Genomic DNA, 24,410 nt, shown 5'->3' with positions numbered 1-24,410 from the left:
TTTACTGCCCACCCGCTTCTGTTGCTGCGTTTGCTCAAACTCAACAAAGAGCAGGGAATCCCCTGCCCTCTTGGCAAGCAGAGGGTTAAGGAAAGGATCGAGTCCTTCTTTCTAATTCTTTCCTAGTCACACTGCGTGCAGGCTCCAGCCCACCACCTCCTCCTCTCCGTGCTCTAGGGACTCGCAGGTGGGAGAGAGAGAGAGGGCTGGCTTGGGGGGGGGGACTTTTGCCTTCCTTTCCTCCCCCCCACCCCATTAAACTCCTCCCCTGCATTCTTAGCCAGCTGCTTCTCCGCACACCCCTCTTGTGCTTCTTGTCCCTTCTATGTTTTTCCTTCCCTCCCCATTTAAAACGTGGTGACAAAGCACGGATCCACATGGATCCTCAGGATTTTTGCATTGGGTCACTCCAAATTCACCATCAGATCACATTACATGTCCATGGCTACAGTCTGTACCAAAAAAAGCACGCACCCACTGTTGCCTGGGGCTGCAATGGTGCAAAAACGTGGTTACAAAGCATGGATCCACAGGATCTTTGCACTGGGTCACCCCAAATTCACCATCAGATAACATAGCATGTCCATGGCTACAGCCTGCACCAAAAAAATCACGCACCCACTGTGGCCTGGGGCCACAATGGTGCAAAAACGTGGTTACAAAGCACGGATCCACATGAATCCTCAGGATTTTTGCATTGGGTCACCCCAAATTCACCATCAGATCACATAGCATGTTCATGGCTACATCTTGCACCAAAAAAATCACGCACCCACTGTTGCCTAGGGTCACAGTGGTGCAAAAACATGGTTACAAAGCACGGATCCACATGGATCCTCAGGATTTTTGCATTGGGTCACCCCAAATTCACCATCAGATTACATAGCATGTCCATCTTGCACCAAAAAAAACCACGCACCCACTGTTGCCTAGGGTCACAGTGGTGCAAAAACATGGTTACAAAGCACGGATCCACATGGATCCTCAGGATTTTTGCATTGGGCTACTCCAAACTCACTGTCAGATATTAAAAATCTTTATAAAATAGAGAATTAAATACATACAGAATGTTAAATTTTCAGTTTCGAAATATTAGTACTAGTTTAGTACTGTATTTCTATATTACTATAGTACTGTATTAGTTATTTTCAAATACTTAAATATTTTTAGGGTGTAAGACCCAATTAAAGCCCGTTATTTACATACAGTATTACAGTATTTACATACAGTATTAGGCATACTGTATTAACTTTATTAACTGTATTAAAGCATTAACTTTGAGATATTATTTTTATTTAATGAACCCTCAGCCTTATTCAAAGTAAGCTTAAATTAGCTATTTCACTTATTAATCAAAGTTTAATATTACTGTGCGACAGCAATATTTTATGTTTTATTCTTTTAATGATAGTTTAGGATTTATTTAAATATCATTTCAGTCTTTTCAGAGCTATATATTCACTGCTCTGTAATAGTCTATAAGCATAATTGTTACTGTAAATTAAATTAGCTTTTTATGAAAATACCGTGCGTGTTTATGTTTTGTTTCTTTTTTCAAAGCCAAAAAGTGTTTCAGGCTTGTCGAGTTTCCCGGAGTGTGGAGTTATAGAGAGTCGAGTTTTCGGGGTTCTAATGTTGATCATATGACTCTAAAATACTTTTAAAAAACTTTAAAACTCACTAATTTTCATCTAAAATTTAGAAAACTTCCCGGGGCAGGACCCCGGTATGGGCCCCCCCAATATTTTTTATAAGTCGGCGCCCCTGCTCTGACGTGCTTTCGAACTGCTAGGTTGGCAGGAGCTGGGACAGAGCAACCCCATCGCAGGGATTTGAACCGCTGACCTTCCAATTGGCAACCCCAAGGGGCTCAGTGGTTTAGACCACAGCACCACCTGCTCCCACTACACACCCACCCTTCCATTTAGATGGAGAACCCTTTTACTGGTTTGTTATTCATGTGCTATTGCTTATCATAATTCCTTAGTTCAGCACTGCTGTAACACATGTTACTGGGCCATTTTGCAAACTCCTCCTTTCCATGCTAGCAGCTTAATTGTGCAGATGTTTTCTCCTCCTCCTTTTCTTCATATGGGTGTGTGATAATTTGGGAAATCATTTGCTGATTTAGGATATTTATCCATTACTGAAAACATGTGATCTTAGCTTTGGAAAATGAAAATTACCGATTTTTCCCAATATTGTGTTCAGTTCTGTCTGCCTGGAAGTGAGGTAACCTACTGTCCATGCAGGACTGCTTTTCCTCTTACTTGTTAAGGGAACTCTTAACAGAACAATTTAATACTGGCAGCCTGACAGGAGTTAGACCTGGACTCTTGCTTTATCCTGAAAATATTAGGTAAATACTCAATTGCTTCAGAATTGTAAGGTTTTTTTTTGATAGTGTAAGTGGTTATCATAATAATAGCAATAGTATCCCACCCATCTAACTGGGTTGCCCTAGTCACTCTCAGCGGCTTTCAACAAATACAGCGGTACCTCTGGATGCAAACGGGATCCGTTCTGGAGCCCTGTTCACATCCTGAAGCGAACGGAACCTGCGTCTGCGTCTGCGCGTGTCGCGATTCGCGGCTTCCGTGCATGCGCATGACTTCATTTTAAGTGTCTGCGCATGCACGAGCGGCGAAACCCGGAAGTAATGCATTACTTGCAGAGCGCAACCTGAAAATGCTCAACCCGAAGCTACTTCAAGCCGAGGTATGACTGTGTAGAAGCATAATAAAACATTCACCATTAAAAACTTCATGATACAGGGCTGCCTTCAGGTGTCTTCTAAATGATGTCTATTTACCGTACTCATTTCCTTGACATCTAATGGGAGGGCATTCCACAGTGTGGGTGCCACCACCGGGAAGGCCCTCAGAGCTAGACCTCAGTGTCCAGGCAACGGAGGTGGAGACGCTGCTCCAGATATACAAGTATTTTATTTCTAAAACATTTCAAAAATTATTTCCCTCACCATTCTGAAATATTTAATAAGTGATCTCTTTCTAATGGAAAACTTAACAGAATAAAACCCTCAACTGCACCCCCCTGCATTTCCCCCTAAAATTCACAGGTTGATTTCTGACATACAGAATTGCAGAGGCTAAAGAATTCTAATTGCCTGGTTCTTTATGACAATCAATGGAGCACATTTGAACTGGGAAGGGTTTTACCTTGGCTTTTTCTTCAGCTTTGGCTGCCTGTCTGCAGGCGGGATGCCAGATGGAAGCCCCTGAAAATAAAGAGTCAGCACTCTAGTTAATTCTTGATATTTCTAACAGTTTTCCCCGAAATGCTCTATTTACTGGTGAGAGAGAGAGAGAAAGGGCTCATTCACATTTCTGTTTGTTCCATGGTTTTTTTCCATTTGTCCCATGGTTTAAAGTCACAAGTCCAGGAGGTTTTGTTCCCTTGCTTTCCCAATGAAAACCCGCTGAATTGCAACAAATGTCAACCCACAGAAAACCTGATTGATGTTTGTTCCGATTCAGCAGTAAACAAGGGTTTTTTTCCAGGGAAAGCAGTGGGTCAAAAGAAAATCCTCTTGGACTGTGTCTAGACACCACGGGATAAATGCATGTCTAGATGAGTCCAGATTGAGAGAAAAAGATTGTGCAAAGCCATGCTTTATATGTGAAGTGCTTTGGTTTAGAGGAGGTATGGTAAAAAACATATGTGGTATGTTCAAGACACAATGCTTTAAAAATGGCTAGAATCAAGATCAGATTAACCAGTATACTAAATTAGATGCAGAATTAGTGGTGACTCCTCCTACTCTAGTTGAATTCTTTAAGCAATTCCAAGTGTAGACAACATAGCTATCATTTTACACTACCCATAGCTCAATACATAAACGGGTGTACAGACATCACAAAGCTACAGATAAGCAACCATATTTTCAACTGCAAACATTTCTTTAAAAATGCTGCATCTTGGAAATTTACATCTCCTCTAAACTAAGACCACAGTGCTCTGCCTATCATAGCAAATCCACAATAAAAACAAAACCAGTTACAACAATGCTAGCTGTTTCTCTATGAATAAAGCTCAGCAGTGCCAGTAATTCCAATCTGCTTTTCCTTTACCTTGAAGATACATCTCTTCTCCTTCTGCAAACATCTGGTTGCACTTGATACACAGTGCACAAGTTGGGTGATAGTGTTTTTCTCCAGCCTGTTGGGAGACAAAAGAGAATAAAGATGAAGGTGTTTGCAATTACTACATCCAGATCACTCTGTAGTTGAGACGAGGATAAAGGAGGGGGTGCTAGTTAAAGTAGTCACCTCCACTTCAACCTATGAAACTGAAAGAGTATGTCATGTGTAATCCCCAGTGAAGCATCCAAGTCATTAATTTTAATTTTATTTTAATTTAATTTCTTTAGAAGAAGAGTTTGGATTTGATATCCCACTTTATCACTACCCTAAGGAGTCTCAAAGTGGCTAACATTCTCCTTTTCCCTTCCTCCCCCACAACACTCTGTGAGGTGAGTGAGGCTGAGAGACTTCAGAGAAGTGTGACTGGCCCAAGGTCACCCAGAAGCTGCATGTGGAGGAGCGGGGAATCGAACCCGGTTCACCAGATTACAAGTTCACCGCTCTTAACCACAACACCACACTGGCTCTCTCAGGCAAGTTATTTTAAAGTAGGCATTTGAGCAAGTTGATGCTTGAGGGGTAAGGAAATACCACTTTCCGGAAAGCGAGTGTCAAAGACTGACAAAATATCAGTGTTTCAGTTCTTGTAACTCAAGCTTCCTCAACCTCGGCCCTCCAGATGTTTTGAGACTACAATTCCCATCATCCCTGACCACTGGTCCTGCTAGCTAGGGATCATGGGAGTTGTAGGCCAAAAACATCTGGAGGGCCGAGGTTGAGGAAGCCTGTTGTAACTCATGAATCAAAGGTTAGTTCTCAGGGAGTTTCTTCTTAGGACACAGACATTAAGGGCAGAGAGTTGCCTTACCTCCAGAACTCTTCCTGTGATGTACTTTTCACAATTGTCACATCTTATTCCAAATTTAGCATGATAGTCCATTTCACAATATGGAACACCATCTCTAGAAGAAAGACGATATTCATGGATCATTTCAACTACAAATGTCAAAACTGATGATTTAGTTGGAGTTCCCTAGGTGTGGCTCAGTTGATAAGAAGCAAAGTTATGTGTCCCAGGTTGATTTAATAACACCATGCCATGAAATAAACTGCCCAACTTTTCTGCGGCACATTATTATGCATAATGAATCAATTAATCTACTGGCGATTAACTGTTCAGCTGTGAGGGTTGTAAAGTAACCTTTTACCGTATACTTCAAATGCATTAATGCACTGCACTGGCTCAATACTTTGGGTGGTATCCAGTGCTAATTATTCACAGATTAGACCAATTCAAGTTAATGGACAGGAGTATAAGATATCACCCACATTTCCTTTGCCCCATGATTTCTTTCTTTCTTTCTTTCTTTCTTTCTTTCTTTCTTCCTTCCTTCCTTCCTTCCTTCCTTCCTTCCTTCCTTCCTCCTCCTCCTCCTCCTCCTCCTCCTCCTTCTTCTTCCTCTTCTTCTTCTTCTTCTTCTTCTTCTTCTTCTTCTTCTTCTTCTGTCCTGTCGCTTCCCCTGGGAAAACCTGCTGTTTACAACTGAATCATGACAAAGCTCCAGACTTTTTTTGCAGATTATTGTTAGCTGTGATTTAGCAGTAAACAGCAGGTTTCCCGGGGGAAGCAATGGGACAAAACTAAAATCTTTCAGACCCATTGCTAGATTTCTAGAAGTGTAGATGAGCCCTAACTTAGGTTCCTTAAGTTGAATGGGTGAGTAAGACTTAGTTGAATACAACTGCTGCTTATAACATCCTAGTCTTTTTGAAGAAAGCTGTAGTCATTTTATCTCCTGCCTCCTGGGCCAGACCATCTTAATGTGTTTCTCACGCAGTTACAAAGACCGATGATCGCAACTTCACCAGGTAATGAAAGTGACAAATAAGGAAAAAGCTGCTGTGTCAGCAACAGGGCTAAAAGCTGAGCCCTACTCAAGTCAATACATAAATGCCCTACATGCAAGTAATACATGATCTAGGGCAGGTATAGGCAAACTTGGTCCTCCAGATGTTTTGGGACTACAACTCCCATCACCCCTAGCTAACAGGACCAGTGGTCAGGGATGATGGGAGTTGTAGTCCCCAAACATCTAGAGGGCCGAGTTTGCCTATGCCTGATCTAGGGCAAGTGAGACTCCACCGGAATCCCGAGTCTGAATTCATTTTCCAGCTGCTGGATGGAATACATGGCAAAGGTGGTAGCAATTCTATGTATTGCTGCCATTTTACCCTCCCATTCTAAATGCCACATTTGTAAAAGGGCACTGATCAACTGGAAGATGTCTAGGGGAGAATAACAAAGAAGATGAGGGGTCTATGATGAATGATTAGAGTTGGATGGGTTTAGCTTGGAGAAGGAAATATTAAGGAGAAAGATGAGAGCTGTCTTCAGATAGCTGAAGGGCTGTCATTCAGAAAATAGGGTAGGTCTGTTCTGTTGTTCCTGATGGCAGGACTAGACCTAATGAGTGGAAATTGTGGGGAAGAAACTGCTTGGGAGATGGTGGGCTCTCCTCTGTTGGAGGTGCTTAAGCAGAGGCTGGTCAGCCACCGGTCAGGTAACCTGTAGTTGCGTCCTGCATTGTACGTCCTGCATTGACTAAGGGGTTGGTACATGCCTGACAAGGTCCCTTCCAATTCTGCAATTGTCAGGTTGGTGCTGATCACTTAGCTAGAAAAAGGTGTACTAAGACAGGATTGGATGCCTCGTTCTGTCAGGTCTTGATGATACAAACTAGGTCAACCTCTTCATCCAGGACCATGTCCTGGATTAAAGCTGTTTTATTAATAACTGACCTGGCATTTAGCAGCAGCAGCTGTAGGTAGGGTGGGTGGGGAGTTAACATGGCATTGAGAGATTCTGGAGCTAGCTTCCCCATTCAGTTGTGAGTAGGCAAGCCAGCAGGAAGGATGTGTACACTGTGAAAGCCACGTAAGTCTCTGGAATAGGGTAAAAACATTCAAATAGTCACAAAATTAAGGGAAGTCCAAGGCATGTTAAGAAATGACAGAGGAAATCAGGCAAGCGTTCCATGAAACTTAGTGTGTCCTTTGTTCACTAGGCCTGCCTAGTGAAAAGCGTTTGACATTCCACAGAGTCACACATCACAACATGCCAACAAAACACATTTTGACAATATAGCACTGAAAAGTGTCTTAAGAGAAGATGGATCCACTCTATCCAACATACTTGCTGATATATTCAGCATTCAGAAGTTTGCCACATATCTTGCACTTAAAACAGGACAAGTGCCAGTGTTTGTCCAAAGCAACCAAAGACTGTCCATTTTTTATTTCAGAGCCACAATTCCCACAATCTGTAAAAAAAGAAGAAGGCACAAATCACTTTGAAATGTAAGCAATATATTTTATGAGTCATTTAAGAGGCAGTAGAAGAACAAATGCATCCCCTGGGTTTTGGGCATGTACTCAGGATACACAGCCATGGCCAGGTTTCAGAATAATGATAAATACTAGGGTATTTGGGAAATTTAAGGGAAAATACACAAACACGTTATATCTCTAAATACTGCCCCCATTCAAATTGATAGTTGTATTTTGCTCTTAGGATGCAAGCATTTTGTCTAGTTTTACTATCTGGGCATTTCTTTGCCAGAGAGAAATGAAGACGTGACTTCACTGATTCTTTCCATCTTTCTAAGGCTTCTATTGAACAGCCTGGATTTGGGAGACAGGGATTTGTGCCATGTCTTTTGCAGATTTATTTCTAACACATTCCCTCACGTGCTCAGCCCAGCTAAAACCAAGAGAGGCTGCACTTGCTTTGCCACCCACTTCTTACTTGCGTCAGCAGCTTGCCTGCCTTGAGCAAATATGGTTTGCATTATCTAATTTATGTTTGACATTTTAAAATTAATTTTCAATACAAATAATAAAACACCGGATTAAATAAAAGCTATGCAAAGAACTGCAACATCCTGAAATTTCCAAAACACATTAAAAACAAGTTAATTTTTCAACAAATTTATCCATATGTATCCATAAAGAGATTTTTTAAAGAAAAAGGCCTATTTTGCCTACCTTCTACATTTATTCTAAACTAATCAGAGAATAGTGGTGCTGCAGCTGGGGCATAGGGGCCACAATGAAAAGTTTTTGCAGCTGTCAAAAAACGGCTGCTATTTCAACATTATATTTAAAGTAATGTTACCTTTGTAGGTTCAAAAGGTATAAAATGCCCATCATTCATGAATTAAACTAAAGTGCTCTCTTCAAAATCCTGCATGACAGGGCAGAACCAAATATGCACTAACATCTCCAGCATATATCCCAGAAAGACAGATAAATACAATGAAATCTATGATGAAGCCAGGTACCCCTATATTTCAAAAACTTATACTATAATGCTGATGCAGCCAGTCTTGTTAATGTGTTAATACAGATCCAAGGCCATTCTTGATACGATGTGTTGTGCCTTTTTTGAAATATAAAACATACACAACTGAGGGGGGGTGTAGCAGATTGTTGGGCTTAAGACTCAAATCACTCCTTAGTGGCAGAACTTAAAATGGGCTCTGCCATTATCTCTCAGCTAAAGGTTGCTGTGTTGAGGGAGAAAGGGGGGGGCGAGGGGAGAACCACATTTGCCCCCCTAAGCTATTTGGAGGAAAAGCAGGGGAAGAAAAGTAATAAATAAATGAATAGTTTAGATAAAAGATGAAAGTTCTAAGACTCCCAGTTTCATTTTACCATTGATTTTTTTGTTTATACAAATAATGCTGACATCAATATTCACAAATATTCAAACTTTAACAGAAATTCACATTTTGCCACAGAAGATTTATTAACTTTATCCGTTAAGATTTGAGACATCTCTTGATTGCTTTGATCTTGGCATCTCATGCATGAAACCATATAGATTGCAAAACAGTGTTGCATGGCATCAAAAGCTATCAGATATCATTGCATGTCAATGGTTAAATCCTGTCAAAAGCTAAATATTCCAGCTGCAACATATTATCAAATACTAGCTACCAAATATTAACTACTGAAATCAAATCACTGGATATGAAACAGAGAAATCAAATATTTGATGAATAGTCAGTTAATATTAAAATATTCAGTGCACATTCATGGAACTATTTAACATGAAACTGGAGACTGAAGAAATGAATATTAGCGAAATTTGGGGGAAAACCATTTTTCAAAAACTCATTCATATAATTTTTTTAATCTGCTCTTACTTCGGAGGACTGGAAAATTGCTGTTGCTTCCAGCAGGTGGCAGAGAGCATTTCTGACAGATACAGTCTTTGCCATTGAACGTTACGCGGTCCCCAGGAGGAAAAGGTTGCCTGCAGAAAAAGAAATCAAATGCGTTAGAAAATGAAGAACCTTGCAATGTTTCAACTGCATTTCTATTTTTATAAAAGGGACTCCTTTACTTAGTTTCAGCTCTTTTATCATTCATTTCCAACTGGCAAATCTGACCAGTGACTTGAAAGCTCAGCATTTAAGAGGCGTCATTGAAGAAGAATGCTTACTTCCCTCTGGGAAAGAACTGAGGTACCATAGCAGCTTAAAAAATATTCTTCTCAAAATACACATCATCCTTTTGCAGAGCTTTTTTCTGAAACAAGAAATTGACTGATAACAGAACATACAAACCAAGGCATACTGGGTTGAACCTATTTAGAACTGGCTGCATGAGCCATATCCCAGCAAAATATACAAGAGCCACATTGTAGTTCAGCCTCTCTTGCCAATGCATCTCCACCCTAGCAAACACTTGCTCCACGGATGCTCCTACCTCACTCTCCATCCTGCAACGGAAGGATTCTGTTTGTTCCTTCTCCCTCATCTAAGGGCCCATCCACATCTGCATTTGTCACATGATTTCTAGTATTATGCATCAGGGTTCCCTTCCCCCGCCCTTGGGGTCCCACCACTTTCCCCAGGAAAAGTGCTGCTTATTGCTGAACTGGAACAGACATCTAATTGTGGAAAACCAAAATGAAAATTTGTTCCTCATCTGAACTGGTCCTAAAATAGCTCCTGATGTGTTTTCCTGGGAACTGTGTTGGGGGAAGTAATGACTCGTTTTCTATACGTCAAAATGATTGTTTTCGGATTCTCTGGTTTTTTTTGATCATGTGGTTTTCTGATTATCTGGCCTTCCAATTCTCTGACTCTTTTCCACAGGTGGGTGGAGCTGGAGACAATACGAAAAGTTCACTACTGATTATTGGAAGAATGAATGGGAAAACACAGGGTTTAAGGGGTCTTTCACCAAGTAAATATGAGGGAAAGCTCACAAGTGGGAACACCTAGCTCCAAACCAAACTAAAAATGTGGCAAAGAGGTACAGACTTAAGGGGAAGTGTGGCTCTCTCTGCTCTTTTCATGGCTCAGTCCATCATCTAATTGTTCTTCCACAGACATACTTAAGTATCCATTGTGTTTTCTACAATATTCACTTTCTAGAAGTGACCAGCAGCTTCATAGAACTCAAAAACCAAGTTTTATCCTTCTCAGTATAACAGCAGGGTGATCAAGAATGGTGAAAGGATCCTATAGAAATCTCATTGCCACAGGCAGAAAAAAATGTGGTTTTTAGTTAGAGGGAGCCTAACCATGTCAGAAAAGTAATGCAGGCAATCAAATAATGCACACAGAAAATCTGATTCCAATATCTGACTAAAACCAGTGGGGATGCAGTATTAACCAAAACATTAATTCATGGCAGCCATCTTGGATTCCAATGACAAAGCCAACTTTGAATGAACCAAGCAGACAAATCATGTTTCCAACATCATAGTCCCATTTGATACAAACTGATGGTTTTGCTCATTACTGTATAATCAACAGGTTTACAAATTTGTTAGATAGTCTCTTGTGTCTCAGATTATCTCAATGTGAAAACTTCGAATAGAGATTGCTCATACAAGATTTCCCCTCAAGAAAGCATTGTATTGTGAGCGTTGAGAGCAATGAAGCACAGAAAGATAAATTATGTTTCTTTAAGGAGGCTCACGGCCAACAGACAAAGTATCTTTGGTATCCCAATAAAGCCATTTAAAATAGTGTGGTGTTGTGGTTAGTGTCAAGACTAAACCTGGATTTAAATCTGGGAGAGGAGGCTTTAACTCCCCACCTGGCTGTGAAGCTCACTGAGTGACCTGGGGCTGCTCACTGCCTCTCAGCTTAATTTACCTCACAGGGCTGTTGTGGGGATCAAAGAAGAAGGTGAGACCTATTTATTCCACCTTAAGCTACTTGAAGAAAAGGTTGGCTATAAATACAGCAAATACATAAAAACTGGTGAAAACCTATGCACATTTCACAAGTGCATGAGTGAGTGTCATGATCCCTGAAGATACAGCATGGAGGCAGGCATGAGCAGAAACTTCCTGCGTCGTCTGAGGCTGTCACTCGACGTACAGTGGTACCTTGGTTTACAACAATAATCTGTTCCAGAGGTCCGGTTGTAAACCAAAACAGGTTGTAACCCAAGGCGCACTTTCGCCAATGGGGCCTCCCCCCCCCATGGGTTGCAATCCAAAAAAATGGGTTGTAATCCAAAAAAATGGGTTGTAATCCAAAAAAAGGGACATGCACTTCCAGGTTTGACGTGGTTGTAATCCAAAGCGGTTGCAAACCAAAGTACCACTGTATCTCCATCACTGCCCATGACACCTGCAATATCTCCAGAGACCTTAATGGACATATGGAGATGCCTCCTGGGCAGGGAAGCCACACTAGCTTCTTCTTCACTAGCTGCTGCTGCTGCTGCTTCTTCTTCTTCTTCTTCTTCTTCTCCTTCTTCCCAACAGAATATTAAAAACATAATAAAACATCTAACATTAAAAACCTGCTGTCAGATGTCTCTTAAAAGTCAGATAATTGCTTATTTCCTTGACATCTGGTGGGAGGGCGTTCCACAGGGTGGGTGCCACTACCGAGAAGGCCCTCTGCCTGGTTCCCTGTAACTTGGCTTCTCGCAGGGAGGGAACTGCCAGAAGGGCCTCGGAGCTGGACCGCAGAATGATGGGGGTGGAGACGCTCCTTCAGGGATACTGGGCTGAGGCCGTTTAGGGCTTTAAAGGTCAGCACCAACACTTTGAATTGTGCTCAGAAACGTACTGGGAGCCAATGTAGGACTTTCAGGACCGGTGTTATATGGTCTTGGTGAATAATAATAATAATAATAATAATAATAATAATAATAATAATAAAGGCCCCTAAGCACACACCGCAAGGCCTGCAGTGTCAAGGAAGCCTCCAGAGATCCTAGGACCCACTGGAGATTGGCAGGCAGGTTCTTAGTGGGGCCAAGGGCACGTGGAACAGTTCCTGGAGCAAAAAGTCCAATAGCTGTCAGAAGAGGAAATCTGGTGAACAGAAGCATTCCTGGAATTGAACTAGGTCAATTCTCACCGTCTCATTTAAAAAAAGTAAAGGTACACGTTAAAGCTTCAGAGAAATAAACTCACCTGCAAGCTACACACACAAAACAATTTGGATGATAGGTTTTCCCCAGTGCTGAAACCACTTCTCCCTCAATAAACTGATCACAGCTGAAGCACCGTGTCCCATAGAGGCGCTGATAGTCCAAAGTACAGATATAGTCTCCTTGTCTTACAAAAAATCCTCCTTGAGCCAAGTCACATCCGCATGCTGTGGGCAAAACAGGACACAATATATGACAAAAGAAACTCCATCCCTAAGAAGGCAGAGCATCACTTATTGAGTTATTTTAAGCTGTACATGGCTTTTTTTTCCTCACGAGATGCCTAAAGGTCTTTATACCTTTTACAGATACAGCGTAACTCATTGTAGAATGAATAATGCTGATATAAAACGTAATTTCTGGACTTGTCCCAAAATAAAGAAACTCTGGCACATAGTGATAAATGAAATATAAACTATGACAGGGCATATACTGGTTATCCGTTTTGGATATACTGAAGACTCAATATACTCAAACAGATGATTAAGAACTGAATCCCTGCTATGGATTTTAGCACATGGCATGTTGCTGAAATTTTTTTAAAGGACTTTTCCTTCTATGCCTTTTCAGGCAGGTAAACTGCCAGGAAAATGTTTCATCTTTGCTTTATCTCATGAGGGGATGTTTGCTGTGGTGGCACTCCCAATTGTGGAATGCCCTCCCATCACAGATTCGGCTGGCGCCAACCCTGATGGGTGTAAATGCCTATTTATTTACTGAGCCATTTGATAAGTTGAGTGGAGGAGTTGTTTTATTGCTCCCACAGCACTGTGATATAATCCGATTTACTGCTGCTATGGTTTGGGTTTTTTAAAGATTTTTTTGAATGCATTATATACTTTTATACAGTAGCTCACTCTGAGACTGGTTTTAAACAAAGAGCATATTATAGATCACTGAATAACTCATCTGGACTGGACTGGTGTCCTGCAAATGGCACCTCCTCCTTGGGTAATCTGAAACACCCTTACTTTACGCTATGTTCTTATGCAGGCTCTCTCAGATTACACACAGTAGCTTTTAGCAAATTTATTTATAGACTAGCGAGCGGAGTTGATCTGGTATATACCAACTCCTGTTATTAACTCACACATGGCTTAGCATATTCCTTCTTCTTTCTTTCTGTTAACTATGGAATAGTTTGTTTCCAGTCTTAGAATTTTCTCAGTTGATTCTGATAATAACGCTGTCAGCCAACTTGTCTGCACATGCATGTGGTCTACTCATGTGAGCAGTATAGCCTGAGAGCTGTGAGCTCACACAAGATCACAGCTCCTGTCCCTGCAAGAGGAGGGTCTTGCTTGCATTTTTGACAGCTCCATTACAGTGTTCACACAAGTAGTACGTGTGCTTTTTACATATAAGCATTCTCATTGTGGGGGAATACTGTACCCAACATTTCCCCAAACCAGGCAAGACTAATGGGACCTTCAGCAGAGGACGCAGCAATTTAGACTGGGGAAACAGCACAAGAGAAAAGGGCTAAACATCTCTATTATCAGATTAGCAGGCAAACACTGCTGCATTGAAGAAGAAAACTGCATTGAAGAAGATCACAGGTCTCCTTTGCCATGTGTACACTGAGGCCCAAGGCTGACATTTGGGGTCGCCCAGTGTGAGATACTGCTTCAATTCTCCCAGAAGCAATGAGCTAGCAACCACAGTGGCTCTAACTATCCAGTTACAGAGGCCTTCGAGATTGCTTTCTTTTTTCATTCTTTCCATAGCCACCCAGTGACTGTTTTAGGGGGTTGGAGGTGTCCTTAAAAAAAACAACAACACCCTGGCATATACCAGCAATAAAGAATATCAAAACTAATGGGAAAATATTCATTTGGGGGATTCAGGCAAGGCAAATTCATTCAGGCACATGAAGAGATGAGTAAAATCTAGGAAATTCACTCTATCATATCCCTGTCATTGAAGAGATGACAGAGTATCTATTTTGCTCTAAGAGAAGGCCTGGTCAGCCTGGATTCATTGTGTACAACAGTAAGCATGATGTACCATTCAAAGCTATGATTGTTGTGAGCGAAATGCCAAACCAAATCCCTGAGACACCAAAGTGCCTGCCCTGCAATCTCTGTTAATCACCATTTACTTCTTCCTCTCAATTACTATTTATTATAATAACCTACTATAAAAAGTCAATAATAAGAATTGGTTGCAGATTGCCATCAGGCTGCACATCAACATTCTCCTGTTTGCCATTAGTTGACTAATAGTTGTCTAGAAGCATAAGGAATATGAAAACTTTAGTGCCCTGCTAGATCCTGAAATAATCAATGTGTATTGTATGAGAAGGAACACATCAACTAATTTGAAGCTGAGAAAAACAAAGCAAAAAAGTCTGCAAAATTTTGAAGTCACCCTGCTGATGCACAAACTGCACCTGGTTTTGGTAGCTAACCATATTAGCATAGCAGCAGCGAAGTGCAATACTACCACAAAATACTCAAGAACAGCTGCTGACCTATGGAAAATGTGAGTCTGATTGCACACAATAGGATGTTCTTCTGAATAAACATGCATGGGATTGCAGTGTTAGAGAAGAAGAAGGGGGGAATGCAGAGCTACCATCTCTTGCAATTACTTGGCAGTGATGAAAGCACTCTGTATGTGCTCTGTGGAAAGGAATGATTTCAAAATCATGATCTGGGCAAATAATTGTTTACATTAGTGTTTTCCCCCATTTAGTACTTCTCATGACTATGATCATCTAAACAACGCATATAAAATGTTATAAAATGTTGCTTGCAGCAAATGTGGGGAAATCTGTGATAGGTTCACCTGCCCATTATCAAAACAAAAGGTGGAAGGGTAGACCTAATGGTCTACTCCTAACTCCTAACCTGTGGGTTACTCTATTCTTCAGTCCTTCAAAAAGAAAAGAAAAAACCCCAAACGTTGGGCTTTCTGTGGGAAGAAAGAAGCAGCACTGGGAAAATGCAGAAGGATTACAATGTCTGTCTCCATGAAACATGAGGGAATGGTGTATGTGATTCCATGCTAAATATCTTGAATGAAATAAAATGAAATATGGCTTAATGCTCAAAGCCTGATTTCTCATACAGCAATGCTGCCGAAAGTTCACACCATCCCTCTTTCCTAATTCATGAACAGGTGGGAGAGAGAAAATAACGTCCACCTTCACTCAGCAGATCACCAGCAGCTCTGAACTGCTCAAGTTTTGCAGCTACCTGAACTAGACAAGCAAACCCCAAACAACCCAACCAACAAGGAAAATACTGCTGCTTCCAAAGCTTGTTACTGCACTCCAACTTTGGTTGGGGGGGGTTCTACCCCCAATTGGGCCGTGTGGAGCTTAGGAATGCCAGTGTGGGAAGAGAGAATAACAAGAAGCACTGAGTGGATAAATTCCTGCCAGCCCTCATTCACCTTCATCTTCCGTTTGCGTGAAGATGCCCATTTCCTGGAAATGAAGAGAGTATTCACTAGTGGTCTCTCCAATGGTGCCTTTGTTTTGCAGGCAGCAGGAGTGAGAGAACGGTGCAAATCCATGTGACTTGGCACCCACGTCACATGGAAGAGGATGAAAGACAAGAGCATGCAAGTGCATGACAGTGTCTGGCCATCCTTGCCCCATCTTACAGGAGAGAAGCTGCCCCCCCCCCTCGTTTCAGTGGAGGAGAGGAGAATGGCCTCTTTCCCTCACTTGGAGTTTCGGTACGACAGCACCAATAAGGGAGACTTTTGTGCTGGTTGTGGGCAACAGAAGCAGGGGAGTTCACCACTGGCAAGAAATATGGGCACCACTGTTAAATGGGGGCGTATCTTTATGGCAACTGTTGGCATGAATTAAATTCTTCCCCTCTCCTCAGCTGCCACAGTCTCAACAGAACATTACACCTAACAGACCAACAATATGGATTTTAAAACATTACTACGTACCATAGACATTTTTTAAAACAAACTACTTAAAATTAGCATCTTTCCCATTCCACACCAAAATACAAATTGAGCCGGCATACAAATTCCATGGAGACTAACTTATTAGAAGTTAAGACAGAAGCCTGTGACCCTCCACATACTGTTGGACTACAACTCCCATCAATCCTGACCATTGGCCAAGCTGGCCGGAGCAGACAGGAGTTGAAACTCCAGCAATATCTGGAGTGTTCTAAGTTGCCCAACCCTGCTGTTATTACCATGTGCCAATTGTGATTTGTCCTTCTGTATATGGAAGGCCAACTCCCACTCTTACCAAGTTGGGCGCAGGGGCCAGTAGTAATATCATTCCAACCTGGAAGATGTGGTGCTTTGACCAGTGCCTACTGCTACTGGCTACTGGATCAAAGGGTTGTGAGGGAATGGTGCCAATGATGAGAGGAGGCCCTACGTGGCGATATTCAGGAGCTGAAAACCTCCGTCTGGGAGAGACACCAGCCGTGGAACCGCACAGGAAAATGGCTGTTTGCTACAACAAATAAGCTGGACCATGTATCAAGGCCAAGCTGGGGCTGTGAGTAAATCAAGGCCTTGACTGAAAAGATTCCATAGCTGGAACCATGAAGTTGTGACCCAGCAGTCAATCAGGCAGAAGTACCACTCTGCAGGGGCAGGGAGTTTAGACAGGGGGAAGCACAAGTAAGGAAAAGGTTAAACATTTATCTCAGAGGACCACTTTCCTACTCTTCAAAGCTCGAGATGTTAATTAGATTTTTTTACAAAAGTGGTAGACCTTCATCACAGATCTTCTCAATCTACTCCACATCTTTTTATCTTCTGTTTTGTTTGCTCTGGTGTATGCATTTGTCCAGTGTGCAGTTTGTTGCCATCGTTGTAAATAAAACAAAATGAAGTGCCAGTTCTCTAATCTTGATAAAAGTGCCATGGGTGCCAGCACAAAATGGCTGCCATGGACAACAACAAAAAGAGGTGCTGGTATTGCATACTGATGTCTCCCATCACAGAAAAAGCACTGCATTTTTTTAATATCTGAAAGTGCCTTTTTAGACAAGCAAAGTTATTCTAGGATTACAGCATACCAGAAGAGAACTGCATGTGCATTTCTCTGCCTATCTCAATGATTTTTACACCTCTTTAAGTTTCCATGCCCATACATAGCAGACAATATGAAAAGTAAATTCCTACCTTTGCAAACAAAACATTTAATATGGAAATACTTCTTTTGTACTCTTAGCACCTCTCCTTTGCATGGATTTCCACAATTATTGCAGAGGATTGCAGCACCAGAAGGCTTTTCCAAGTGGCTGTGCACAGCCTGTGGCTGAGAAGCTGCAAGAAAGAAAGGGTATGCCCGTTAGGACAATGCAAACTTTAACGAGCACGCCCCAATGTGAAAGTGGTGTGACGTCACTGCGGCATGCAAACACGATCCTAGATTAAATATCAGCACATACAATCAAGTACAATACCAGAGAAATTAATGACTTCAAGTGTGAGTATTTAGGAAGCAAATAAAAAAAGATCAATTTTACACCATTTGGTGCGACTTCAGTGCTTATATAGCAAAATCAGATCCCGACAACATACCAGTATTGTCTGCATTTATATGGGATCAACACTCTTCAGAGTACAGATCCATTTGATGAGTACAATGAATTAGACATTTGTGTGCAGCAACAGATCAAATCTCATGTTTATTCGATTTTTAAATTTTGTTTTAATTAATTTATTAATCTGTGTAGTTATGATCAATGGAAGTATTATGGAAAGTGGTTCTGGAATTTTTTCTAGTTGTTTGTGATGATAGATATCTTGTTTTATTTAAGGAAGTTTATTTTGAAAGTAAGAAGGAAAGACTTTACCCTGACCTTTATTCTTTTCTAAAATAGGATTATCAGAACTGCAGGCCACATTCAGACAATTTCCTAAACTATTTTTCATTATTAAATGATATTAAGGGAATACTTCTGACCTTAATTTAAGTCTTATATTATTCATTTAGAAGTGATTATGTACTTGGTTGATTTCACCACCTTTATGAACACAAACTGAGCATGGATGGTGCCAGGGGAGGCAAGTGCTCCCCCCCCCAAAAAAAGGAGCTTGCTCCCCACTTACCCCCTCATTTGCTGGACTCCTGTCATTAACACATAGTGTTATTTTCCTTTCAGGGATCTTAATATGTGGCACACAACACCCCCACCTAGAAATATGCTTTGGCACATCTGCACCCCACCCCCCAAAAAATTCTGATGCCGCCACTGAAACAGAGCTGCGTTGTGTCGCTTATCATGCCTTCCTATTGTGTTGCACAGCCAAAAGGATGCTTATGGTGTTGATCATGGGTAGGCAAACTAAGGCCCACGGGCCGGATCAGGTCCAATTGCCTTCTAGATCCGGCCCACAGACAGTCTAGGAATCGCCGTGTGGATCACCAGCGTGCGGGTTCTTTCCCTCTCCCTCACATGGCGGCGGCAGCACCTCCTCCCTCCCTCCTCCTGGCTTCTCCCCGCCTTGCCTAGAGGAGGAAGGGGGCTGGGCTTTGTTGGTGCCAGCAGCAGCGCTTGAGCAGCCACCATTTTAAGCAGCCCCTCTCCGGAGGCCTTTCGCATGCCACTCATCATCTCACTGCCACCGCCGCCAGCCCCTGCTGCTCGCAAGACACAGGTAAGCAGCCACCGGGGCTCGTGGTGCACTTGCATCATTTTCTTTTTCAAAATATGATCCGGCCCCCACAAGTGGACCGGCCCCCTGCTGAAAAAGTTTGCTGAGCTGACCCCTGGTGTTGACGGACAGTACTTTGTTTGCAAGTATTCCAAGCTCTTTCCACCAATGACAGCATGTGCAGTGTGTCAAGGGGAAAGATGTCATGAGTGGGCCTCCCCATCTCCCTAAGGAGACTGGCTCCCTTTGTGTCTGGTTGGCTGACCAGGGCTGACCAGTGTGGCTGAACTCGGGTGATCACACACCCCTAGGAGAAACTTCCCTTCTGGTTTATGCTTGAAGGAGAGCAAATCTAAATGTGGTTGCGCAGTAAATCAATCATTGGATATAACCATGGGATAAGAATTTTGGATCAACCCACGCTAGCTACAAGGACCAAGAATATCATCCAGAGTGTTCTTCACACGTGGGCTGTGTCCTGCATCTTGGTGCCCTGGAAGACTCCTGGAATCACTGCAGTTTTGTCCAGTGAACCATTTGCAGTGTCTTAGCTCTGTGGACAATGATTGCATGCTTTTTGAAAACTTTGTTCACATCAAAACTCAAGGTAACAAAATGCTCCTGAACATTCCAAGCAGTGAGAAAATGAAACAGGCAGAATGAAAAATAAATGGAGTGGCATCACCCCTGTCTCCAAGAGAAGTGAACACTTTGGCTGAACTAAGCAAGCCCTCTTGTGAAGGGAATTCCACAAAGTGCTGCAACGTAGAGGATCCTCACTCTCATTGCAACAAATCACATCTCAGATGCTACAGGGGGCATTTTTCTGCCTGCTGTAACAATTGTAATGCTCTGCTAGATGCTGTATGGTTTTTAATTGTATTTTTCACCTGAATGAAGCTTGCAAGCCACTTTACCACGGACCACAGCAATAAATCACTGAAGTAGAGGATCAACACTTAGACATCAAGATCTCTTTGAGCAACCAATCACTTTAGATCTGAACTCTTACACTCTATCCATTTTTTCCAGAAATATCTATTAGGTGGTTGAGAAAAATATGTTTTCCCCTTGAAGTGCAAATTACTCCCTTTGACCTTCTGGTTCTCTTTTTGTTGGTTTAGATTAGGCCTGGGCGATGTATTGATACAACACCCAGGACTGCTATGAGGGGCAGACCAAGATGGCGGCTTCACCCGGCGGCTTCCCTCTGCTACCAGCTCCACTTTCAATATTGGGCTGCTGGAAGCAGAGGGACAGCAGCAGCAGCAGCAGCAGCAGTTCCACCTCCAATATACTGCTGTGTGAAGCCAGCATCGTGCTCTGCCCCTCATATCACAGAGAGAGCAGCAAGCTGCATCACCAGGCCAATACAGCCTGTGGCACCTTTGGCTTCTTGAAAGAGCTCCCAGCCTCCAGCTGAGCAAGCCCCAAGGCCTCGCGCGGCATGAAAGCTATGCAGGATTACATCTAACGCCCAAATTTTGGCTCGATCATTTCCAGTATTTACTATTTATAAATGGATTTCAAATCCAAGTATTGTATAACACAAAGAGCAAACTCTTGAGAGCCAAACGGTAAAAGATAGGAGACGAGCATATAAATGACCTAGAAAATAGTTCCACATTTTATTCAAGGTTTCCAATTTCAAAAATACAGGCTGTTCTCTATTTGAGGGAATTCATTCATCCACAAACACTTGGTCGGTGATGCAAAGTTATGCTCTTGGCCAATAGGAAACTCCTAGATAAACATAACTTCTGTTCCTGCTAATGCAGATGTCAAATGTGGCTGCTTGCATTGGGAGACGCAAATACACCGCTTGATGTGTAAATTTCTACTTTCTCTTATTTTACCGCCCTTATTTTAGTGCTATATTATAAACCAGATACAGATAATTGTGGCATTCCAGTTCAAAGTCTGCCAGCTGGATCTTAAGTGTGTTTCCTTAGAAGTGAACAAGCAGTGAAATGTGGCATTTGTTAAATGAACCATGAAGGTACTGAACTGTGTTGGTGCTATCACTGCTATCAGCACCTAATTTTAAGTAGTCAGCACTGCTCTTGGCACATGAGGGTCTTTTAGTGATGCTGAATCTTCTGCAATCAGCAAGAAAGAAGTGAATGTTCCACACATGGCATGCAACATAAACACTACTTTCCCCACTATGCTCCTCCATGCCCATGAAGAGTGAAAGGCACACTAGTAGGCCAACACATGTGAATACTCACTTATTATTTTGTTTTTATTTGTTTTTTATTAGCAGACATGCACTTTAACATCAAAACAAAGCAGAAAATTAAATAAACTTAAGAAACAGCAAGAAGGAACGATGCTACGGGAGCAAGATACAAGCAGATAAGTAATGGAAGCTAGGAGGAAGCTAAGAGTTGAATTTAGCCCTCTATCAGATTGTTGTCCCACCTTTCCTCTAAGGATCTCGGAGCAGCCCTCTCACAAGTTGTTTAGACTGAGAACCAGAAACTGGCCAGAAGTTATCCAGTAAACTTGGTGACAAGGATCTGGGCCTACGTCTCCCTGGTCCAAGTCCAACACCCTACCTGCTTCCAGCGGTTCTCAACCTGTGGGTCAACCTGATGTTGTTGGACTACAACTTCCATCATCCCTGAGCTCTGGCCTTGCTAGCTAAGGGTGATGGGAGTTGTAATTCAACAACATCTGGGGACCCACAGGTTGAGAAAGGCTGCAGACTATACTGCTTCTTCTCCCAAATATCTGATCTACATAATTTAAAGCTTTTTGAAATGGCGCCACGGGTGCAGATCACGGAATCGCAACAATACAACCAGGAAAGACAGGCAAAACCATTCAGAAAGGTGGGATTTTGCCACCTGCTTCACTTCTCTGCCAGGTAAAGCAACGGCAAGTTCACACAAGCAGAGGCGTAGCATGGAGGAGGCAAGGGGGACCCACGGCCCTAAGCGCACATTTTTGAGGGGGCGCAATCAGGCACCCCCATGACAACCATGCACCCCTGGCAGCTGAGATGTGGTGGCAGGTGGGTTGGAGGTGGGAGGAGGCAGCGGGCAAGGAGCCAGTTGGGAGAGGGCTCTGTTCACCATTTGTGCACCCCACCGGCATGTGCCCTCGCCCCGGCCCAGCTGCTGCCAACCCACACTATGCCATTGTACACAAGGCTGACCTTTAAAGCCCTAAATGGCCTTGGCCCAGTATACCTGAAGGAGCATCTCCACCCCCGTTGTTCAGCCCTGATCCTGAGCTCCATCTCTAAGGGCCTTCTGGCAGTTCCCTCACTGCAAGAAATGAGGTCAAAAGGAACCAGGCAGAGGGCCTTCTCGGTGGTGGCGCCTGCCCTGTAGAACACCCTCCCATCAAGGAGATCAACAATTACTGTACTGCAGATGACCTTCCATAGACATCTGAAGGCAGCCCTGTATAGTTTTTAATGTGTCATGTTTTACTGTGGCCTTATAATTTTTTGTAAGTCTGTCTGGGGCAACCCAGTCAGATGTGTGAGATGGAAATAATTTATTATTATTTTTAAAAATTGGACTCAAAAGTCAGGGGCGGGGGAATCCCCCAAAATGGGAGGACGCAAAATGCCATGTTTTGTCAGCAATGTCATTTGTAAGAAATTGACCTCAATTCCAGAGAAATGGACCAGGGTGGAAGCAGTAAAGAGTGCCTGACTCCTTTTTGTGGGGGCCCCAGGTAGCAGCCTCGAGCATCTTCGCCAGCACTGCCTTCCGCCGCTCCCGCTAGCGAGCAGATACCCTCATTTCCATGAAAATCCATAACCCGCTTTTCCTCCCAGAGGCACCCCGCCGAAGCAGCAATCCAAATGCAGCAAAAATGTTGAAAGCGACGAAGCCACCGCCGCCTGACGGAGAGCCGAGCGGCAGGGCAGACCAGGCGCATCCTCCGCCTTCCCCGGCGCGCCACACCAGCGGCTCGCTCTGCAGCAAAGCCACCGCGGCGGCCCCGCCCTGAAGCCGGGGAGCCTGGCCGGGGCTGCTCGGGACGGCGGGCGGGCGGGCGGGCGAGGCGGAGAGCGAGGGCGCCCAGCGGCCCCCAAATGCGCCAAGCCTGCAGCCCCGGAACAACCCTGCCCGCCTCGCCCGGGCGCCCGCGGAGGATGCTCCGCCGCCTCGCTCCCCAAGCGCCCCCGCCGCGGCACTGCCCGCCCGCCCGCCCGCCGCATTCTGACGTGACTGGGGCGCCGCCGCCGCGGCGATGGCGCTTTCCTCCGGCGGCCAAGGCAAGCTGCCCTCTTCCCGACGCACCGCTCCCGAGCCCTCCGCCTACCTGTGCCGGTGCTCATGGCGCGCCTCTTCCCCGCTGGGGTGCTGCCGTAGCCGCCGGGCTGGCGACGCGGGCATCCCCCGGCAGGCAGGCAGGCAGGCAGGCGGGCAGGCACCTGTGGCGCGGCTGGCCAGGCTCCGGCCGAGGCTCTCCTGCGGCGGGACGAGGCGCCGGCCTCCTGCGTCCTCCGCCGCCTCCTCCCCGCGGCTGGGTAGGCAGGCCCGGCGCTGGGCGCGGAAGGCGGGGCGTGCGGGGCGGAGGCTCCGGGACGGGCGCGCAGCTCTCGGCCGCCCTCCGGAGCGCCTACAGCCCGCCGGGGCCGGAGGAGCCAAGCGCCCGGGGCTGCTGCGGCGACGTGTCGCCGAGGAAAGCGGCAGGCGTCGATCCGGCGCCCACTTCTGGCCGCGCGGAGAAGACCTCGCAACGCCGCGAAACGTGACAGCCAAAGAATTGCTGAAGCCGCTGCATTTGGGGCGCCCCCCCCCCCCGCCGCTGCGCCGCACGTTCATTCCTCGCGAGTAGCAGCACGGGACAGTTTCCTTGGGCCGGGCGCGCTTTCCTGGAAGCCCAGTTCCTTCTTCACTCCTACATTGTAGAGTTGAAAGGGACCCCCAGGGTCATCTAGCCAAACCCCCTCCAAGGCAGAAATCTCAACTACAGTGGTACCTCGGGTTAAGAACTTAATTCGTTCCAGAGGTCCGTTCTTATCCTGAAACTGTTCTTAACCTGAAGCACCACTTCAGCTAATGGGGCCTCCTGCTGCCGCCACACTGCTGGAGCACAATTTCTGTTCTCATCCTGAAGCAAAGTTCTTAACCTGAAGCAAAGTTCTTAACCTGTGGGTTAGCGGAGTCTGTAACCTGAGGTACCACTGTAAAGCATCCATGATAGATGGCCAGCCAACCTCAGCTTCAAAAACGCACTGGAAGAAGAGCCTACCATTTATATGGACAGTTA

General features: G+C 44.1%; 2 protein-coding genes across 15 annotated transcripts in view; both read right to left on the bottom strand.

Moving 5' to 3' along the window:
• Positions 1-23,721, bottom strand: part of ABLIM2 (actin binding LIM protein family member 2) — a 71,073-nt gene extending 47,352 nt beyond the window's left edge. For 11 of the 14 annotated variants that reach the window (XR_014555136.1, XR_014555137.1, XR_014555138.1 and 8 more), the window contains exons 1-8: positions 23,457-23,689; positions 17,691-17,834; positions 12,559-12,742; positions 9,311-9,420; positions 7,297-7,423; positions 4,972-5,065; positions 4,092-4,179; positions 3,180-3,238 (exon numbers count right to left, since the gene is read on the bottom strand). Coding sequence is in view for 2 of the 14 variants with exons in the window: in XM_083698298.1 (XP_083554424.1) it covers positions 3,180-3,238; positions 4,092-4,179; positions 4,972-5,065; positions 7,297-7,423; positions 9,311-9,420; positions 12,559-12,742; positions 17,691-17,834; positions 23,457-23,472 (822 nt within the window). In the remaining 12 variants the exon portion in view is untranslated. Of the gene's footprint in view, positions 1-3,179; positions 3,239-4,091; positions 4,180-4,971; positions 5,066-7,296; positions 7,424-9,310; positions 9,421-12,558; positions 12,743-17,690; positions 17,835-23,456 lie in introns of all 14 variants that reach the window. The other 3 variants (XR_014555133.1, XR_014555134.1, XR_014555135.1) reach the window with 3 other exon arrangements.
• The window catches only part of TSPAN3 (tetraspanin 3), a 939,276-nt gene that overhangs the window by 2,685 nt on the left and 912,181 nt on the right, over positions 1-24,410 (bottom strand). The window lies entirely within an intron of this gene.

Source organism: Podarcis gaigeae, assembly GCF_964106915.1.
Source record: "Podarcis gaigeae genome assembly, chromosome: 9".
In the NCBI taxonomy this organism is placed as follows: domain Eukaryota; kingdom Metazoa; phylum Chordata; class Lepidosauria; order Squamata; family Lacertidae; genus Podarcis; species Podarcis gaigeae.
The sequence above is the reverse complement of the archived record's forward strand: the minus strand, read 5'-3'. Positions and strand labels throughout refer to the sequence as shown.